Here is a 22,218-nt window from a genome sequence, read left to right on the forward strand (position 1 = left end):
AAACAGTTGAATTCATTCATTCCAGCTTTACTGGTGAAGGAAGACCTCAGGTGCCCCTCAGTATATCATTTAAGGCACAAGTGAGTGCCTGAGTAGAACAACTGATCTTTTGTAAACAACCTGGAAAGCTTCCTCACATAAAAAAAATTAAAAGTACCTGGAAGAATTTGAACCTACAGTGGTTCAGAGCAAGTTGTTTTGAAGTCAATGGCCTTAACCACTCGGCAACTTACACCCCATAAATACAAGCTAAATCTTGTATTATTTAAGGATACAAGTCAATTTCACTGCCTATAATTACACAATATGCTGTCTATACAAGAAGCAAAAATATAATAAATTGGATATATTTAAGTGAACTGTGATTAGAATTTTCAAAATGGTACCTCTCTTTTTGCTAACAGTACATTAGGTACGATATGTGGCAGACACCTTGACAACATGAGAATAACATTCTGAGTGTCTGTGTCTGTAATCTGTGATACCTAGAAAAGAGAAATTTTATTATATAGTAAAACAAACATACAGTTAAAACAATCAGGATGACAAACAATTAAACATATAGTCAAACAACCAACAATTTTCTAAGCTCTCCATTTTTATTAACATTTCTTGTATGAAAGTTTTAAATTATACGAATACGAATACGAAAATTTTATTCAGCATTAAACATGTTTTAACAATGTTTATAACCTATACAAATTCTATTGTACAGTGTGAACAAAAAACATAGAAGAAAGAAAAGCAAACAACATGATACAAAACAAATAAAAACGGCTATAGTTTAGTCAAAATCCATGCTAGAGTAATGGGCAATTATGATACATAACAAATAAAAAGGGCTATAGTTTAGTCAAAATCCATGCTAGAGTAATGGGCCTTTCATAGTGAACTTGTTTAATAAAATAATATTATGCTCGCCACAGGCTCGTTTAATATTATTTTATTCAACTTGTTAAATAAAGTCAGTATTGAACTTACACTCATTAAGTATCCTCTATATATTGTTTGAATAATAAAGTTACCTCTAGAATAATCCTGTTATCCTTAGGAACATTAAAACAAACATCCTTCAATTCCTTGCTGAATGCATTTGACATTTTTCTACCCGACTTTTCAGTTTCACAACCTTGACTCTCTGATTTTCCTTTCTTACTATTACTACTAGATTTACTTCCTGTCCGATTATCTGATATGTCATGTCTCTTTTTGCTTGTATCATTTGAATCTGTCCATATATCTTTTGATTTGGTCCCTTTTCTTTTGGCTTTTATTCCTGCATTTTCTTTACTTTCTATTCCTGATGACAGATCTTTTGACATTTGAACAACTGTTTTACTCTGTTTTGCAACTAAACCAGAATTTTCAGTTTCAATTTTGTTAGAGGATTCCTGCATGGAATTATCAGGATTAACCACTGTTTTATCACTTTTATCACTTATAGGTGGTTTTTCTGTATCATTCACAACCTTTTTAGTTACATTTTCAGAATTTCCTGTTTCATTCTCATCATTAACCTGGTCTAATACTTCCTGATCTGCAGACTGGTCCCCCTCATCAGTAAAATCCAGTCTGTATACCTCAGGAGATTGCACCCTGACACAGACTGGGCACTTTTCATTTAAACTGTGATCACAGTCACAATGTTGCAGATCTTCTTCCTCACTCAGATCAGACTGGTTATCAGGGGAGTAACTTCCAGGTGGAATGTCATCAAATATAGACTGCTCCTGTAAAGGACTTGGGGGATCTGATTCTGACCTAAAACATAAAGTTATAATGTTACAATTGTCAAATAACTGTCTATGAAAACAATAAGGATAATTCTAGTTGTACCTTGTTGTTTTCATAAATATAATGTAGTAAAATCAGTCAAATGTTTTTATGTGTGTTTTTTGGTGTTGTTTTTTTTTCCTTGTTTTTCTTTTCTTTTTTTTTTATGGAGGAGCTTTCCAGCTTTACTTATGGAAGGAGACATAAGGTGCACCCCGTGCATTTTTTCAGGCACCTGGGTAGAACCACGAATGTTCTGTGTAACCAGCTTCCTCACATGAAATAATCAAAAGTCCTCAGCCTGGATTTTAATAATCTGGAAACAAAGTGATCCCTCGGAAGCATTAATCGCAACAAAATTACATAAGAATTGCAGACTCTGTTTGATCGAGTCTTTACAAACCCACAGCGATGAGGGTTTTGAAGGCAACACCCTAACCAATGGGCCAGGGACGCCTTTCAAATGTAAAAACACAAATTATACCAATCTTGCCTCATACATCTTAAATAGTGTAAAATATTTAAATGACAAACAAAAAATCTCACCCTTCTGCTACACCTCTTTGTCGTATTATTTCTTTATCTTTATACAATAATCTCCCTTCCAAATCTGTAATTTTCTCTCCCTGCAAATAGTATGTATCTTTTAACATTATAAGAGCACCTCATGCGGTGTAAATGCTCATCTGTTAAGTACAATGACTATCAATAACCAATTTTGACAAAAATTCTAAGTTAAAAAGGGGCATAACTGCAAAAATATAGCTTTCAAAATTATGCCCTTGTCTAACACCTGCATATTGTCATGATTCTCTTGTATTCCAAGGTTCATGTTGATAACTTTTAAAATGTTTGAATGATGACAACAATGATGACAACAATGATGACAACTCAAAATAACATCAATATTGCACATTTTCATTTACTTTCATTGAACATAAACTTGTACAATTGAGACATTGGTTTTACCTATGTACAAATTTGCTGCAAATCATTGCATTTAAATAAATAAATAAATAATAAAAGAATGCAACCAGTGCTATTTTAAATAGATGATTTGACTTTCTAAAAAGAAGTTGAAAAGCTTTTGGATGAACTCAAAATTCATAATATACAAATTTAACCAATTCCTTTTCAACTACATCGCTTGACTTTCTTAAACAAAAAGTTAAAAGCTTTTGTATCAACTCATGTAAGGATCAAACCTACCAAATGTTTCTTCACAGTTGCAAGCTCTTCTTCAAGTTGTTTGACTGATTCTTGTAATGTTTCTGCAGTGTTATCATCAGCCTCTGTCTGACATTCAACATGTGAGACATCTTTATCTGGCATCACATGGTTGTTATAGTCTCTGTACAGGTGAAGTAAAGGTGGCGGTTGTGGCACATTAAGACCTACATCATCCCAGTCCTCAAAATTCTGAAATTCATAATCCAAGGGGTTTATACTCACCATGTTTAATTTAATACCAATTACAAATATTTGGTGACACAACTTTGCTTATGACTTGTTCCTTACACTTCAAATGATCCTGCTTTCCATATGCAACAAAGATTATGAATGAAAATTTCATTTGGAGAGAGCATATACAATAATATACCAAATGCTGCAACAAATTTTGATATAGCAATTTTTTTTGTAGGCACATGCACTTCACATTGTGTCAAACACGTCACTCAAACTGTCTTCCTGAGTCTAACTTGCATTTCATGCAGCTTTTGCTCTTTAGCAAAAATTAAAAAATATATTTAAAGGATGTAGCAGAATATGATTATGAATTGTTTAATATTTCAGTTACCAAACAGTTGCTCCAAATGTCTCCTTGCTTAAATGTTCAGGTTTATGGAAATCACCAACACAACAAAATTCAAGCTTTTGGTCAATAAATGAAGGTGTTATGAGAAACAGTAAATACATGTAATTGTGATAGAAGGAAACACCTGTAACTATTTGTTTTGGTTACAGTTAGCATGTAATTATATACAAAACAATATATTTACTTGATCCTCATTTTCTTCAGAGAAGGTTACAGCAGTAATTTTGTTGTTGATTTGTAGAAGATATTCGTTCACAACAAAATTAATAGCTTTTTTCTCCATTGGTCGTATAGTATCATCAGTGAAAAGACCTTCCCTTCCTTCTTCTTTCATAGTCTCTTGGGCAACGTGCTCATTCTCTGCAAAAAAAATCTTACTGTTATTATCAGTTCACATTAAAGCATTTAAGTGTATAAAGCTATATATTTGCTGCATTAGGGTTGTAAAATTAATTTTCCGATTGTGATTAAAATGATTACAGAATACTATGAATGAAAGAAATGTATCAATATATTTCACTGAAAGCAAGATAGGCATGTATGGTTAGGTATCATCGCCAAACCACATAATGTTTTGTTCCAGAACAATATAGACTGTTTATATACAGAATTAAATATATATATTAAATAACAGAGATACTTGATTTTATAAATCTTTTAAGTTATGACCAAATGGTTATGAAAACAACTTAATTTTACTGCTTTTAAATTCTTATAAAACATTTCATCAGATATAGAATTATGGACTTTAAATTTGAATTATATTCAATATAAATTAATTTAATGACTTTATCTATTAATAATGCTTTAAACTTAATTTTGATGTATGTATCAGCAGTACATATTAATGAAAACGATAAGATTATAAGATACTCTGATGCCATGTATACCTGTTTCTTTTGTAAGACTTGCTCTCAGAGACTTTATTGTGTCCTGGGCTTTCCTAAGCTCAAACTCAAGAACTGAAAAGAAAAAAAATTGACATGGTCTCAGAAAACATCTAAAATGAACTATGCTGAACTTTGAATAGAGCATTTATGTGGGTAAATTCAATGTTAATTTTTTTATTTACTCTGAAACCCAACCTATACAATTTAAATTTTAATTCACAAATTGTATAAATATTACAACAAAATAAACCAACATAATATCTTTATATTCTTAAATGTTTTTTGTCTATAATAGAGGATAATTATCATTGTCTATATTAATTATAACAAATAATAACCTGCATCCTTAATACAAGTTATTTCAATTCAAGAAAATATTTTGTATATTTCATTTCAAACTGTTTGATAATTTCTAATTTTAAAATTAAAACATATTCAAAGCATTCTCCAACCTGCAACTCTTTCATCAACTTGTCTTTCTCCATCATCTGAATACCTTGCAAAATCCAATGAATCAAAAGTTTGTATGCTAGATGTCCTTGCTGGAAAAGAAAACCACTTATCAATTAACATCCTTTAACCAAACAAAAGAACTTAGTATATTAAATATAATATATACATAAATGTGCTTTACAGTAAAACCTGTGTTAAGGATAACATTAGGTGCAAAATGTCAGAGGGTGGGAAAAACTTGTAGTCTGACGGGGACTCAAACCCAAAACCATCGCAATACCAATCCCAAGCTCTACCAACTTAACTATACAGCCACTGACATATTTTCACCACTAAATAGTGAACAACTAAATATTTAAGTTTTTTTAACAGTTCTAAACCTCAACAAATTGTAAACTGTTAAACATACATTTTATTGGGGAAGTCAACGGTTGGGACCGCGAAGCGGGTCCGGGCTTTGGCTTGCCTGGCTATAGACTACACATGTATATTTAAAAGAAAATTAAATAAAATACAATTAAAGAATTTATAAAATTCTATACCTATCAATGAAATTTTCAGTGTCAGTTCTAGTCGGGCACGCCTTTTTCAATGTAACTCAATGATAATAGGTGGGGTATTCGGATGACGGGCAATCGAAACTTTTCAGATTAATAATAATTGTCGAGAATTCTGAGTGAGAACAGAAGCGGTGAATGAATTACAGAAGGACACCTTTAAAACGGAAAAATGAATGATTTTTTTTTAACCGACTTCCCGTTTATAGACTTTTCATATTTATATTTCATATTATGTTTTAAGCCCTATCGGGTTTTTTCAAAAGCCTGTTAAAGACAGAAATGCACTTCTGCTGTCATAACCCTGAATTTGACATAGAGTTCTGTTCAAAATAAAATTAGCAACACAAGAGAAAGCAAAGGATAAATGCTATACATACGTAATGTTGACGGAGGAGAATCTTCCTTAGACCTTTCAAAATTTCCTGGGTTTGAGAAGAAATCTCTCAATCTGGGTAGCTCCCTTCCAGCCTCAACTAATTCAGTATGGAGTTCTAATGCTGTTAACGTTAACTTCTCTTTGAGAAGCTTTGAGGCAATAGAGTCCCAAGTTACTTCTTGCGACTCATTTGCATTAACCTTCAATTTATTGTCATTTTCAGGCACATTTTCAAGAAAATCGTCTTCGTCACTCAGGAAAGGATTCGTGTTTGTGTCGTCCGCCATCTTTTAGTCACGTGATCAATACTTCCGTGTTTTGACTGGTTTTAGATTAAAACAGCTGATTATTATTCTCTCAAGATTGTGATATTTAACCAGTCTACAATTTAATCACGTGATTTTCGGCGCGGAAAAAGTGTCAACAAAAACGTAACAATGGCTCAAGGTAAAGTGACAGATTTTTTCTCAACAAGAAAAAGAAATCCAGCGCTTCAGCCATCGAAAAGGAGAAAAGTTGAAATAACAAGCACAGAGGTTGATATTTCTTCATTAGATAGAACTAATGCAAATCCTTACAGAAATTTGACACAAGGTAATGATGTGGAGCCAGAAGCTGCAAGGAAAGAAAACACTGTTTTCTCTCCGTTGCAAACACGAGCGTCTAGGAAAGCGAAAACTGTTCAGATTTTATCTTCAACAGCAAAGAAATCAACAAGGACACGTAAGACTAAAGTTGATCCAAAGCAGAAGTTGATCTCGCAGTCTTTTATAGAGCCACAATCTGCAGAGCCAGAGGTGAAAGGGGAGACAACTATTGCAGAATCAGTAACTTCTTCATGGGATGACCATGATGGCGGAAATTCTACACCTGTTAAAGCAGAAATAGTTAAACTCACACGAAAGAGAGCAAGAAATGGGAAGACTTGTCAGAAAGAGGCAGAGAAAAACGATGAGGCAACACCAGAAAAGAGGACGATAAACAATGAGCCTAAGAAGACAGAAACCAAAGCTCGTAAAAAGCTACAGCTAAAACAAACAAAGGTATAACTAAGTTAATGATTTAAAGATTATTAATTAAATTATTTTTAAGCTATTTCATTTGTTTTAAAGGGGCGTCAGTGGTTAAGTTGTTTAGGTTGTTTGGGATTCAAAAGTTTTGAATCAAAACACATGCCCTTTACCTTTCTGGTTCAAATCCAGACTGCACCCAACACTTCAGATTCTTTCATGTGAGGAAGCTATCCAGCCAGCTTACAGAATGTTGGTGGTTCTACTCCTGCCTGAAATAATACACAGAAGGCACCCAAGGTCTTCTTCCACTATTAAATCTGGAAAGTCGCCATGACCTTTACTGTGTTGGCAATAGACTTTCAAGAATTAAGAATATAAGTGTGTTTTCCAGCAAATTCAAACAGTTTAAACTCTGAGTTGACTATTCTGAATGGTGCTGCACCTTTAAGCTATACAATAAAAAAATTTCTGAACCTTGGAATGTTAACAATAAGAGCAACACTTGCTTTTGTTTATATAAGTTAATGTCCTGTTACTTAAACTACATATTATATATCTATGCTTTTTTCCAAACTTCAGGAAAGTGAAAAGACTGATGCTGATTCCAGGCCTGAGACAGACTCTGAAGGTCCAGAGATGAAAATTGAAATGCCTCCTGTATCCAACATTACATCAGCTGAACCAGTAGAAACCAAGAAAACTGTTCAGATATCTTCAACTGTTGCTGCTGCTCTCAACAAATGCAAAAATTTGAAAGAAAAAAAGGCACAGGTATAAATCATTACAGCATCGTGATTACATGAATAGCCTCAGGCATTTTAGTATATATAACAATAAACATGCATTCATTTAAAGATTTAAAATGATAAATCTGTAGGGAATACTTTCAAAGTTTTATTACAGATACTTTTGCCCTTGAGGGTTTTACCATTGTTGAACAACTTTATCTCTCTTTCATTTTAGACAAACGCCCCTGTTGGGGACTCTTTAGGTCAGACAAAATTTGATATAGATGCAAAATCAAGTTAATAAAAATATTTTTATGACATTTTGATTTTGATTTAAAGTTGTTCATTACACCTCCTAGCTTGTTAGGTACCAGAAGTGTCTATCATAAAGAGTTTCATATTTTTAATAGGAAATGAAAATTATTTTTTTTCTGGTTAAGATCAGCCTTTTGGGTCTTGGTTAAAATTTTGTGAACCTGTAACAAATTTGAATTTTGCGGGTTTCCTTAATAAGGTTTGTAATTTTGTTTTCTGTCAAATCAATAATGAAATATGAAATACATTTATACATGTCTGTGTAATAAAATATTATATTTGTTTTATTACTCTCCTAGTAGAACTGTTGAATAATTCCATATTATTATCAGATTTTATGATAAAGAAAAAAATTATTTTGAATACATCAAGGTTTGACCGTTTCTGTAATGATAAGAACATTATTCTAAATTTTTAAATGAAAACATACCAATCGCTTTATTAATAAGGATTGGCTAATCTTTGCTGTTGCTGGTCAATGATCAAACAGAAATATACTAAAAGGCGTTTAGCAGCGGACTGGGTCATCTCGCTTGTGTATTGTAGTATTCGTCAATATTTTATTTTTTTCTATTTCCGTTGTTGAGCGGACAATAGCTGTCAAAAATGTCTAAATGTAGAATACATGAATTCTTTTCGGTATGTCATATTGTAAGAAAAAATGTATGTCCCCCACATTTTTCAGTTGAGTGAGGGACAATCCCCCATAATTTTGAAATTCTAGATGCAACACTAAATTTATTATCTGTTACAAAATAACAATACCCTTTGCTGTTTCAATTGAAAATATTACCCAAGAGAATGAAGACCAACCCTTCCAAAGTTATCTTGAACGACTTAAAAAGGCTCGTCTTTGCTAGATGAAGGAAACTAGAGAGGGAAAATACCGCCAATTAACCGAAACTTGAAGAAATCGTTCGATTTTAAAATTAGGGATTAAAGTTCAAGGAGGGAAAGGTAATTCAGTTTGTAAATTGTGTAATCTTGAAATTCTGAAAATAATCTAATAAAAGAATGCATTTTATAAATTTCAAAAAATTAGGAATGGCTACATTTGTTAAAAGGCGTCCATGGGTCTTAAAAACCCTAAAAAATAACATTAAATTTCTTAACATTTAAATGAGCGGGGGCACTTTTAAAAAGATAAGATGCAAAAGATAGTTAAGAAATATACTTAAAAATAAAATTGAAAAAGTATGTTTATCTTTTCCTCTGCCCCAATTTGAAGTGAAAAGCATTTACATGCTTTTCATTTTGGATCAATTTTTTGGAACAATTTGAAAATTATTCTGGAAAAACGAAGTGCGAGATGATGTGGAATTGTGCACAAAGATTAGTGGTTACTAATTTACATTAAATGGTACATTTATCTGGAAAAAATATTTTCATTCCCATCATGTCAAAAAAACCTCAGTGGAGTCCCTTTAATAAAATGGGTTTTATATTGACTTGCGTTCTTATCCAGACGATCAAAACTAGCTTTAAACGTGTAAATGTCTGCAACCTCACTGTACGTATATTGGAAGTACACATTCTGTTTACATGAAAAAATTTAATATTAAAAAATAAGATTACAACCAGAAACATTTATTATTGATTTACTTCTAATTATCGTCTTGCATTTTTTGAGTAGCATACCACAACATTGGATATGTTCTTCTATTCAGTGAGACTAAGCCTAAAGTTCCAGCGTATGAGAGATTTCATCATCTTGCCACCGAGGCACCTCCGACTCTAAGCTTACCCTACAAGTATCGCCTTCTAGCTGAACATTTCCGAGGCATGGATCAAGTTATCAGTATGTTACACAACAGGAATGAAAATTGTACTTTCTCAAAACTGAAACATGCTGTTCAACAACTGACTAAAAGGTTATTAATTTTTTACACATTTCTGTTTTCCTTATTGTATTTTGTGAAAAAATGTAGTTCTTCAACTTATTATATTAGAGCTGTAACAATAAACTTGCACTTCAGACCTTGACAATACATATGGGGTATTCACTAGTCCTAAGATCACTGGATCGCAATTCACACCTATATTTTAAAAAAAGAATCTAATAACTTTTATTATTGCATAAAATCTTTAGAAAAACTAATTTTTCATTGTTTAACTTCAACTTGTTCCCATTTCACATGCATTTACTTTGTTCTCAAACATTAATTTTCAGCTTCACATTAACTTAAAATTGTTATTCAAGGAGCTATCATTATGTAGCATTTTTTTCGTTACTTTTAAATGAAATAATATCACACTAAAAATGAACTTAAATTTCAGAAACTTTGAAAAAGAGCATGTAAGCAAGATCAAAACAGTATACCCTGAAGCTTATGAGCTGAGACAGGAGAAAGGTATACAAAACTTGCAGGGTTTTAAACAGTCTGGGTACCAGCTTACAGTGGCTGCAAGGCTGGATGACCCAGGTAAGTTTTTACATAATTATAGTAAAGAAAATGCTAGTTTAATACCACTAGAACATCTGGTAAGCCTGAACGTCCTTCAACTTTGACCAAACCTTACAGTTTACTAAGTTGAATGTTATATGATAATCTTAGTGTAAGCTAGAAGAGTACACTAACTAGTATGAGATTATATTTCAATATTTTAAATTTGGTCAAAATTGGAAAAACGGAATGTTTCAAGACATTGATTCTTTGAACCTTGTTTTGTAAAATGAAAAAATACTTTACTTTTTTGTGGAAAACTTCCTTTTTTTGAAATATTAGGTATTAGGTCACAACTTGAAATAATTAGACATTTTAGGGACATAACAGAAGTCGAAAGATTTTATGTATTCAAAAGTGTTCTTCTAAGCATTATGTTATTTCAAATTGTAATTTATTTGGAAGCCTATATTTTATAAAATGTCAACAATTAGATACTCTATAATTATACTGTTGGCTAACCAACTTTTCAACTTGATAACCTTGTAATTGATAATAGATAGTTCCAAAAACAAAAGCTGGAAATGTCCATTAAAGAAATTAAGAGGGTTACAGGTTAAGTACCAGCCTGTAATATTTTCTGTACAATATCTAGCCAAAATTTCCATGTCCTTACAGATTGCAAGAACTCCCGTCAAACATTCAAGGCATCCCATCTTCTGGCAAGGAGAAATGTTTTCCATAACAATTTGGTACAGGTTGTGAAACAGCACCACAAGGTGAGTTATGAAACAATGATTAATCATTTGAAAACCATCGTTTTCTTGAGGAAAAAAAACACAACTTTAATGATAAGAGATAATACTAATATAATGATATACACAAATGGTAAACATGATGTAGACTTTGGAGAAAGAAAAAAAACTGTGAGCAACTGCTTCCAAGGCTCACATGTAGATAAAACTTGCCACTAAAGCATGTTAAGGCCATCATCTTGTTTCCCTATTTCATTATATATAGCCAATTTTTAGCTTGACTATTCGAAGGATGGGAAAGTTATTTTCAAACCTAGACATTGGCATTGGTGACACTTACTCTCATATGGATTTTCACAGAAGTATGGACCTGTTATATTTGATTTTATAAAACTTTATCTTTGAATTATTTAATTGAAATATTACAAGTGGTAAAAGTCTATTTTGTGAGCCAGTTTAATATAATTATGCTTATTTGTAATGATAGTTTTGTTTTTGTTGTTGATAGGTTTTCCTTGTTCAATGTTGCATCTAGGTTGCGCGATTTGCGCATATATTTGTGATCACGCATTTTAATAAAGACAATCCCCAATAATTTTGAAGTTCTAGATTCCACACCGATTGTTGTTGTTATTTAAAAGAATTTTAATTTTTTTGCACAGGAATTTTTATCTAAGCTAAGTAGACCTTTAACAATACCTGATGACAAAATAACAAGATGGCATCCAAAGTTTCCTCTTGATGAAGTCCCAGATATTTTAGAAAGTCCCCTACCTCAGCCCCCAGATGTACAGACTTATCAAACTGCCAAAGATGTCCTACAGAGTACAACTACAAGAAATCTTTCACCCAAGGTATGATTACTTGAAAGTTGTGTAAGAACAAGTTTTTAAATCTACATTTAAGACCTCCAGTTACTGGTACATGTTGAAAGGTATTTATTTACTTGTATATTTGATAGCATTAAATTGTAATACACGTTGAGTATTGCAGGTATTCTGTTTGCACTTATAGCTGTCAGATAAAAAAAAGTAACTTTATATAGAATTTTTATTTTCCTTTGAATAAAACAAATGGAGGAAAATACTTTGCAGGTCCTCTCAATTTATGATACATGTATTGATTTTTAAGTCATCTGAAAAAGAATCTATCTGATGTGGATTTTTAGTCATTATTTGGTAATATTTTTGTTAAAGGTTGAGGCAGCACTAAGGGCCACTATGCTGGAATCAGAGAAATCATCCACCCATGAACCAGTCTCGACCCCGAAGAAAGCTCCTGAACCCAAGCCATTATCTAATATGAAAGGTGTCCCGCTTTCTTTGCTTGAAAAGATTCGAGCTAAGGAGGCTGCCAACACGGCCGCAGCTCTGACCAGGAATCCTAAGGAGGAGAAGCGTATTGTGATGCTGAAACGTTTACCAGATGTGATGAGGATCATACGTTCACACTTTCTTACGGAGAAGAAACCAGCTTTACCTATAGAATCGGTTATACAAAGGGTATTAGACAGTTACAAGACAAGCATTGCACAAGGTTTGTAACGATTGATAACAATGTTTAAGGGTTATTTTGTCCAGGTTTCAAAGGACGAGGAAAAAATGTGCAGTCTGACCAAAGGACATGAAAACCTTGAGCCCCTCGGAAACTACTGTTTCCACGGACTTGTGTACCCGATGAGGCTATCGCCAGCCTTACACATTTTTTTTTCCTGTAAAAAATGTTTAAACAGGTATTAATCAGGGATGTGCTGTTTTAATATGTGTAGTTACCAAAAATTTGTGTGCCTTGATAATAGTGCAGTCAATGGGTATTTCAATGGGCCTTTATAGTGCTTTCTTTTGAATGCTGACTTGAAGATTAATTGCTTTTTATTTTCTAGTTCTTACAAATTCCTTTTATTCTGATTAGTATTCAAAAGCAGGTGATCCATTTTATGGAAGGTTCATGGTTTTATCCATACCCTGTTCATGCTACGAACAAAACAGAGGCTTGTATAGTCTGGCTTGCTTAAACAAGTTTCTCAAGCAAATTAAAAGCTACATGGAAAGTGTTCATTATTTAAAAGTGTTTTATTACCATCATTTATTTGATAAAATCCTCAAATAAACAATAGACACATTTAGAAAAAGGATAATTCTGCGGATTATTACAGATTTATGCCTAGCAATCTTAAAGTGTAGGTCAAGATGGACATTAAAAATTCTTGTATATTTTATTTTCAGGAGATATTGAACCTCATATTAACATGTGTATAGAGGTTGCCCCAGAATGGATCTCTAGTATACAGATAAAGAAAGGAAAATATCTAAAAATAGACAAAAATATCGACCTTCAACAGCTCACAGAAAAAGTCAACAATATTGTAAAAGGAAAGAAATGAGACGTCAGTTTTACTTTCTGGTGTGTGTTTGTCCAAGAATGAAACGTGAATGAATGGAAACGAAGATTCATATTGCTTGAAAAATATGACCATGTGGTTTTGAATGAAATATTTATAGAACCTGAAAAAAAATCTGACAGTTGAGGAGAAAACAAACACTTAAAGGTGCTCTGATGTGTTCAGTTTATAACAATGTGTTCACATATCATGATACTGTTAGTTACATGTTATAGCTGCTATGTTTATTTTAACATTTTCTTGTATTTTTAACACTTTGTTTATATTGTAAAAGCACCTTTATTTTTAATATTTAACTATTATTTTACACATCTTTTAGATGGGATATGAACAATTTCTAGGTAAGTTTTAGGCACATGATGTGCTCTTGTCATTGAATATCGCAATATCAATATATCATCAATATTCATCATCCAATATTGTATCATTACACTGTTTGAAAAATATCTATACAAGTTAAGTTAGTTTGTTGTGTTTGTAATGTCTAACACAGCATGCATAACACCATGATCTCAATTTATAACACATATTTAAATGTTTTTCATTGTAGCTACTGTCAGTTGATATATCGTCCATATTTAACAAAATTTTCCCATCAATGACAGCCCTTGATGAAGTGAAGGTAACTTATAATGAATGTTTGTTTTAAAAAAAGAGGAATTTTATCATGAAAGGTGTGAAATTAATTTAAAGATTGTTTTTTTCAAGAGTTTCATCTTCAGTGTATGTTTATGATGTGAATATAATTTAAAAACTCCATTCAACAAAATCATATAGAGTTCTGGTGATGTTTTTACATATATTCAAATACATGAATTAATAGAAAAGCTGGTTTTTATATTAACTTTTAGAAAAAGTTGATGTTCTACGATTATTTTGTAATCTAGAACAGTTCATACAGAATAATATGTAATAATGTTCTATGTTCATCTTCGAGTAAAGTTCTTTAATTGCAGAAATTTATTGAAATCTGAAATTCTTACTGAATATGTCTAATTTAGATTATAGAATTCACAAACTATGTCTAGGAAGGCGCATTCCCTACTGGTCCAGTATTTTTTATAAAGAAAAAGAAACTGCATATGGTATTTACCTAATTAAAGTGTGTAGAGTTTTAAAATTTAATTATATTCTGTCTTTCCTAAAAAGATGTTTATCTGACAGTTAAGAAGGAACTGTATATTTATTATCATTTATTTTCAAATATCAAATTTGAGCATAATATATCTTTTAATTTTAATGGTTAATAGGTTTTTTCAGTAAAACAACCAATAACAAAAAACAAGTAAATTGTTTGATGAAAAACCTCCCTCATGATTGTCAATTGTTATGTTGAAATCATTGAAAAATTGCTGAACCTAACTGATCAGGTTGCTATAATATTATAGTTTATAACATAAATTAAAAGCATGTAAAATTTTTAGATCATACTATTTTAACAATTATAAACTGTTTTATTGATGAGGAATGCATAGGTATATCCCTGTGTTAGGAACCATTATGTTAGTAAGGGTTAAATTAACAGCATTGAGTTGTAATAATAATCATGATGCCTTTAATATTGTAAACTTTTTCTCCCAGTACATGGAAATAAAATTTACAAAAGACCAGTTTTATCCTATTATGTTCGTTTAGAAAACTATATGCTTGCAATAAATTAGAGATATCATATACAGTAGATTTTGATATAGCTTAATTGTTAAAGGTACTCCACTGAGGTACGGCCGAATGTCACAAAAAAAAGTAAAATTTCACGAACCGATATTTTTTTGTTACCTGCGAGTTAGGGACATTCAAACAGAATCAGTGATACATTGAAATATGTGTTCTTTGGATTGGCAAGTCGTTTGAAATACATATTTTCTCCAATTTTGTGGGAAAAGCGTTTAAACACCTTTCAGTTTGCAAATCTGAAATAAAAACAACGGTCACGTGATGATTCTCGGGATGACTAAAAAGCGAAACGGAGAATTTTTTGTGTATCGGCAGCAACGAAAGTGCGAAACCGGAATATACCAACAATCCATAAATTTAAAAGCAAATAATGGGTTTGTTTGTTAAATTTCTTGTTGTTCACATATGTTCTTGTGAGAAAAATCTTTCAAAAAAGCAATTTCAATATATTTAAAGCATTACATTGTTGTAATCATGTTTTTTTTCTCCATTACAATGATGAATTTAGCTAAACGTACGGAGTTCGAAACTGACATACACAATTTTTACAAATATTCTATGTTAATTTAAAGAGCTTTCGTGTAATTATTAATATTATGTATTAACTTTGTAATGGTTAAAATATCATGATATCTAGGCTAAGAAAATTTACTTTGTCAATCAGTGTAATGGGTCCTATTTCAAAGGTCACTTGGTTTATCTGACACCCGTTCAGAAAAAAAAACTTCGTAATACCTTTTATACAACGAACATGAATTTTGAGTATTGTAAGCATAAAAAAATCACATGCACACACAGAATGTTATTCCAGAATTTTCTCTTTAACTCTGATCAAAGCACTGAAAGCACTGGCTAAATAGAGAATGAATCCGGCCTCATTATAGGACATTTAGGCTTCAACTTTATTAGATAATATTTCTAATGTATGTCTAGTGCACATAATAAAATTCTTTAAGAAAAAATCGATCTCCTTTGCTAGATAGATCTGAAATTTAATATTTATCATTTTACATACATACTTGCATATTTATCCGCATTGGATGTAAACTTTGTTGATGAAAAGATTACTATGTTTTGATTTAGACATTCAAAACTATAGGTAATTGATACCTGTTTCATGCACATGGTAAACATTATCAAGAAGGTCGGAAAAGAGTTACAATCTGGCTCTATTAATATTATTATTATCATTATTGATTTAGCAGATATCCTGATAAATTTTTTCTTATTGGAAGGCCTCCGTACTAGTGATGGGTCAATTGAGCTGTGCTTTAATGTTACCAATATATTGAAAGCTTCCCGGTGGAAAAGAAATTGAGAGCGTTATAAGAGTAAAAAAGGAAAACTGGAATAAAGACAATCAAGGCGACGGGCAACGTTCACATGACGCAGCCCCGACATAGTCAAGCTTCCACAGCAGGGTTATTGCCGTGACTAGTGAAATAAACTTAAAACTGATTATATAGTTGTTGTTTTTTAAACCCTAACTTTCTTTCAAATTAAACGAAAACAAACAAAATCATGATACAGCAAGACAAATGTGAAGGGCAGGTAAGTAAAAAGTAACTTTAAGAATTCAGTAAGATATTATTAACCTCACCTCATACAACAACCATTGCTTAAACTATGTTTTATAATACTTCCAACTCCTAGACGGTAAAGGGCAATGCATATATAAACCATTGTTTTTACTCCTTATAGCCTGTTTATCAATGGCATACTCATTGTTAATAGTTTTGTAAATGTTTTGATAAAAAAAAGTCGGGTTCATTTCCCGACTATTTGAAAACACGAGTGACTGGTTTCAAAAACTACAATGGCTTAAATATTGATCGGATGCATTTCATTTGCATAAATAAGTTAGGGAGAGAACGGTGCTTTTCTTTCTTTATAGCACGAAAACCTTTACTTTTCTCTACTTTTGTCTCTTCTTTCTTCCTGTTTTTCATTTTTGTTGTTTATTCTTTTTATTTACCACTTGAAAGCCTGAAATTAATGTTTTCATTGATAATTTAGCTGTGGTCCTGTTTTGCTTGGTCGTGTGGGTGTTGTATTCATTGAATGTTACCATTCCTTTTTGTATTTCTGATCGAAGATTAGGAAATACAAAGCTAACATTCAATCTCTGACACAGCGGTTTCACGACAAATCTAACAACAAACAGTTCTTAAAACACCCTGAAAACTACCGATTTAAAAGAAAGAAATATTTTCATTTTGTTATAAGTATCCAACAAATTACAACGCATTCAAAGTCAAAAAGTAGCTTTGGCTTATAGAATTGTCAATGAATGCACATTCACAAAATTACGCGGATGAATATCATTTTAATCAATGAAAATGCTATTTAAGCGATGTCGAGAGCTTATTTCACAAAAAAATCTGACTGTCGAGTAGTGGAATATATACATGTCGGACTGTTTTTGGCGAGAATATTTTTGTTAAATTATTTGCATCAATGTTAAAGAACAGGTTTATCTTGAACAAAAAACCTCGAAATTAACCCGAAATGCAGTGAAAAATCTAAATTTAGTATTACTTGATTTTATTCAGGCATTGTTCGTATATCTTCTCCGTGGTGCAAGGGTAACGCGCTCGTTTAGTGTGTCTGGGGTTCAAATCCAATTCAAGGCAATTATTTTTATAAAGTTTCTTTGTTAAGGAAATAGCCACGATATGCAAGGATAAAGTGTGGCTGTCATAAAAATGAACATAAATGATTTTTGATGCAACTCTAGTCATGCAAAATAATTCAAACTCTGGTACCAAGCAAGAAGAATTATAGTACATAAAAATAAACTTATACAGGAAAATAATACAGTTGTACAGTGCGATTTATATTGCAAAGATCAGAAAATACCACAGAGCTTGCAGCCTTTTGATTTATCTTGTTTTTCGTATGTATTTCTGGAGATTAAATGGGTGGTTCTCGTAATACTTTAAGATTCATAAGATTGTGTATTAAAAGCCTTTGTAAATTGTTTCGGAAATACTGGATATCGTTTTGAAAATTTTAGAGCTACTTAAGTATTTTTAAAACACGTGAACGAAAAAATTTCACAGTAACAGGAATTAAAATTAATTCCTAAGTATTTCGATTATAGTGATAATACCGTAATCAAACGTTAAAGGTCTCCTAAGAAATGTTCTTTTGGAATTAAAATTAAGTGTAAGCACTTGGAACATAAACCACCAGATTGCTTGCAAAATCTTTATCGGCAGGATAAATTGGTTCACAAAACATGATTTTTTCACAGTCAAGATCAAATGAACAGACTGTCATTTTCTTCCTGTTTACCGAATGATACGAACAGACTGTCATTTTCTTCCTGTTACCGAAAAAAAACACACCAGGAAGATTTCAAGTAGAGGACACGTCACTGACAGAATGTTCTTAATATTTGAATAGAAAAGAATTTGCTAAAGCCAATTTATGAAAAGAGAAATCGGGGATGCTACTTATTAAATTATTTGCCTATAAAGAGGATTTATTTTACTCGTTTAGATTATTTTCAAAAAACAAAAGTCTCAAAAAGCAAAGGTTAGCTGATATTTAGATGTAAACCGCGACATATAAAATTAATTTACCTGTGAAACTGGAGTGAAAATGTGATAGTTTATCCGTTTTTTCTTCAGTGCCTTCAGCACTTTGATCTTATCTGTAGTACAAGTAAACTATATCGTTTTCACCCAAAAAATCATTAAATTCTAAACAAGTTTCTAATAGAATCATAACATTTATTGTATCATAGTTTGAAGACTTTTTTTGTTGAAAACGTGTCAGAGTTAAATCGAATTCATATACATGCACAGTGCGTAACTGGAGTGCAGGTAATAAATACCAACACTCCAGAGCATGCCCATTGATGTATTCATTCTTTTTTTTTTTTTTTGGGGGGGGGGGGGGGGTAGCTTTTATGGAATAACGATAGAAATGCCACATTCAGAAGCTAGTTTCATAGGTTTTTTTCTGGGGTTTTATATTGTTACAATAGGAAACGTGCATTTAATTTTGCCTATGGTATGAATATGATGTAATTGTGTGTGGAACGTGTATGTACGATCCTATCAAGATAGCCTACGAAACGTCACTCATTACATACACAGATGCCCGTTTGTGCCAGAAACAATTTTGCAAAGGGGGCACCTGAGTTCTTTCTCCACCAGTAAAACTGAAGAGTCGCAAAAATGACCTACACAGTTTTGTGTGACGTAACCCCCACTCTATCCCAAATACAAACAATCAAATCAAATGAGACATGTCATTACCTGTATTTGATTTAAATACGTTATAGATAGCGTTAAATACTTTTATTAGTGTGATTACACTGTGTTTGTTTTAGTATAAATATCACCGATGCATTATGTTTGCCTTAGAATATTGAAATTGAAACTGAAATGTCAATGAAAATAATTGTACATGTATATAATATTTTTCCGTTTTGTCTAGAAAATGACCGCTTCGCTGGCGTTTGATTTTTCAAGACTACGAAATTGCTACCTTGATTATCTTTTATACAGTTTTTCTTCGTTATACTCAAGTTATATAAACATGATAGGTTAGAGAGTTGAGAAAAAAATCAATAGACTTTTTTACCCCCGTTTTACTCTGTTGTTCCAAAAATGTCCGTTGCGTATTTTAGTTATACCGATGAATTGTGGGTAACTTCTGTACATGTCTGGGAAAACCAACTTTCATTTTTGCATCAAAAGCTAATGTGAATATGCATTTTCTAGCATAAATTGTTTGTTTAGAGGGTTGGTTAAAGTGTAAGTTATTGTTATTTTAGTCATAATATTGTGATTTGTGGGGAAATTTGTATACATTTTTTTTGGACACCAAATTACCCGTCAGACCTCAGTGTAGCCCCTTTAACTGTATGTAAAGATGATTTATTCGGGGAGGGGGATTTTTACCACATTAAAGACAAAAATAGCCTACCTAGTATTTGCTGTCACTAAATCTTAGTTTTCTTTAGCAGAACTTTTACCTTGGTAATTTGCAGATTTTGACTGGTTGTAAATGCCACACCTCATATACAACTTACAAACATATGCTATTAAGTGGTTATGTGTTAGATTTTAGGATGGGCATATTGTGGTACCAGTGATGCAATTTGCTGGGTGTCCATGTCCGAGTGACTGGAATAATGCACAAAAGGGCACCTGAGATCTTCCTCCACCAGTAACGCTGGGAATGCCAAATGACATACACTGTGTGGGGCAAGTAAAACCCAACCAAATAAATAGATTCAATTTGCTGCAATCGACATTATTCAGCCATCCACAAATATGACTCTTCCTTTCATAAACAATTTTATGATATTATAGTTGCTTCAGCATTTTTGGAATGCAATGCAACTTCCTTCCATACTTGAGCGCAACATTAAGTCGTTATAGTTGAATATATTATCAAGACTAAGTGTTAACTGTTTTTATCACTGAACACAAGTATGTGATGTTAAAGTGGATTGGTTTAGAATGGGCACATTTCCATAAGTATTTCAAATATTTATTTAATATTTAAGTGGGCGGTGGCATAGTGGTTAAGGTGTGTGCCGCCCAACCAGGGATCATGGGTTTGAGCCCCAATCGGGTCACGACCATGTTTCTTCATATGACACCAGTACTGATTGGTACTAGGAAGCGGACTCGAAAGTGATTAATGTAAGTTGCAAGAACATGTTTCGCAATCGAGCCTAAATGCATATGTTTAAACCACTAATCTTTGAGCATATATTTAAAGTGTCTGAAATTCTGATAAAAGTGGAGTGTTTGCTTAAATGTAGCCAAGGATGCAAAGCCAATCGGAAACACTCCAGTCTCGTTTTGTATACTGACATGACATTTAATGAATAATTCAGTTTAATTTTAGATCAACTTTGATCTGATGTATAGATTACCAAAATAAGTGTAAACCATAACAAACGAGCAAACAAACAAAAAACACAACATAAAAAACAATCATAGCTTCAGTAATGCCGAAAATATAAACATGACAAAAATGGACCCGTGCGGTCCCGATCTTACAGCATGAAGAAATTACAAACATGAATTATGACGCACGGTATAATTATTACTTAATATTTCTTTGAAAAAGACGAGAAAAAAGGATGAGTATCGAATTAACGTAGAGGTTCTACCGACGGATCAACCGAAGCATCCCCGCCGACAGAGTCCATGCTGCTTTAGGCTCAGATGAAAGAGTAGGTTTATCCACTACGCTACGGCTCACCCCGATATTTCGCAACAATTTTTGTATATATATATTTACAAAAATCTATAAATAGAAATGATCATATTATAGACTATCGATCATAACTAAATTTAGATCATATCTAAATTTAGAAACAATATTACGTTTATATGCAATATCGGGGTGAGCCGGAGCATGGTCTTACTTCAACTGGATCTCTGCCGTCGGAAAAGCTTCGGTTCTTTTGCTAATTGGACAAAATCTTTTCTTCTTACTTTTCTAAACATGCAAGAGTTAGAAAGTAATATATATTTTTAAAGGGATACCTGGAGGCGGAAATAGTAAATTACACTTAACACTTGTGCATGCCGGAAAAAAATGGAAGTTAATAGTAATAAATAATTGATTTTTTATTCTGTGAGGAAAAGCTAAATGTTTTTCAAGGATAAATATAGAGTCAGTTGTGGTTTTAATATTGCACACCTCCTTTATTGTTCGTAACAGGTCTATCTTTTTTGAGGGTGTACAAGTCTGGTCATGTAAAACAAGTGGAATACACGTATACATGCAGTTAAAGAATAAAATAAAAAAAATATAATAAAAAATATTGTAAATGATTTTCATAATATTCCCTTCATAAAAAATAGACACAGAAAACCACTGGTGACGAATTGTAAACGAGATAATCTCATTTAATTTTCAACGTTTGACAGCTTGCTAGCCTATCAACGTTCAGATATTTGATCGCGTTATTTTTCAGTTATAATTTAAATGGTTCTTCCGACATTAAATGCGTCTACAATATATCATTGTATCATAGTTTGGGGACATTTCTGTTGAAAATGTGTCATAAATCATATACATATACATGCACAGTGCAGGTAT

General features: G+C 32.2%; 2 protein-coding genes across 6 annotated transcripts in view; one reads left to right on the top strand and one right to left on the bottom strand.

The window, feature by feature from the left end:
• Positions 1–6,190, bottom strand: part of LOC132755918 (RAB11-binding protein RELCH homolog) — a 100,774-nt gene extending 94,584 nt beyond the window's left edge. For 3 of the 5 annotated variants that reach the window (XM_060746867.1, XM_060746875.1, XM_060746860.1), the window contains exons 1-8: positions 5,870–6,189; positions 4,932–5,021; positions 4,480–4,551; positions 3,774–3,949; positions 2,983–3,192; positions 2,320–2,399; positions 1,026–1,761; positions 387–485 (exon numbers count right to left, since the gene is read on the bottom strand). In XM_060746867.1, the coding sequence (XP_060602850.1) occupies positions 387–485; positions 1,026–1,761; positions 2,320–2,399; positions 2,983–3,192; positions 3,774–3,949; positions 4,480–4,551; positions 4,932–5,021; positions 5,870–6,155 (1,749 nt within the window). In that variant the 5' untranslated portion in view covers positions 6,156–6,189. Of the gene's footprint in view, positions 1–386; positions 486–1,025; positions 1,762–2,319; positions 2,400–2,982; positions 3,193–3,773; positions 3,950–4,479; positions 4,552–4,931; positions 5,022–5,869 lie in introns of all 5 variants that reach the window. The other 2 variants (XM_060746883.1, XM_060746888.1) reach the window with 2 other exon arrangements.
• A 58-nt stretch (positions 6,191–6,248) lies between these two features.
• On the top strand, positions 6,249–14,099 carry LOC132755861 (DNA replication factor Cdt1-like). Its single transcript, XM_060746798.1, has 9 exons — positions 6,249–6,911; positions 7,461–7,652; positions 7,949–7,971; positions 9,592–9,795; positions 10,202–10,347; positions 10,987–11,087; positions 11,726–11,917; positions 12,260–12,599; positions 13,289–14,099. Exons 1-9 carry the CDS (start codon positions 6,306–6,308, stop codon positions 13,444–13,446), a joined length of 1,962 nt encoding a protein of 653 aa, XP_060602781.1. The 5' UTR covers positions 6,249–6,305; the 3' UTR covers positions 13,447–14,099.
• The last annotated feature ends 8,119 nt before the right edge of the window (positions 14,100–22,218 follow it).

This window comes from Ruditapes philippinarum, unplaced genomic scaffold (assembly GCF_026571515.1).
Source record: "Ruditapes philippinarum isolate M1 unplaced genomic scaffold, ASM2657151v2 ctg1301_1_1_1_1, whole genome shotgun sequence".
Taxonomy (NCBI): domain Eukaryota; kingdom Metazoa; phylum Mollusca; class Bivalvia; order Venerida; family Veneridae; genus Ruditapes; species Ruditapes philippinarum.

Excerpts from the sequence above, each read along its gene's own strand:
- LOC132755861 (XM_060746798.1), top strand. The coding sequence starts at position 6,306 with ATGGCTCAAGGTAAAGTGACAGATTTTTTCTCAACAAGAAAAAGAAAT. Across the intron at positions 7,653-7,948 it reads TGAAAGAAAAAAAGGCACAG|TTGTTCATTACACCTCCTAG; the intron begins GTATAAATCATT and ends TTTGATTTAAAG. Across the intron at positions 11,088-11,725 it reads TTGTGAAACAGCACCACAAG|GAATTTTTATCTAAGCTAAG; the intron begins GTGAGTTATGAA and ends TTTTTTGCACAG.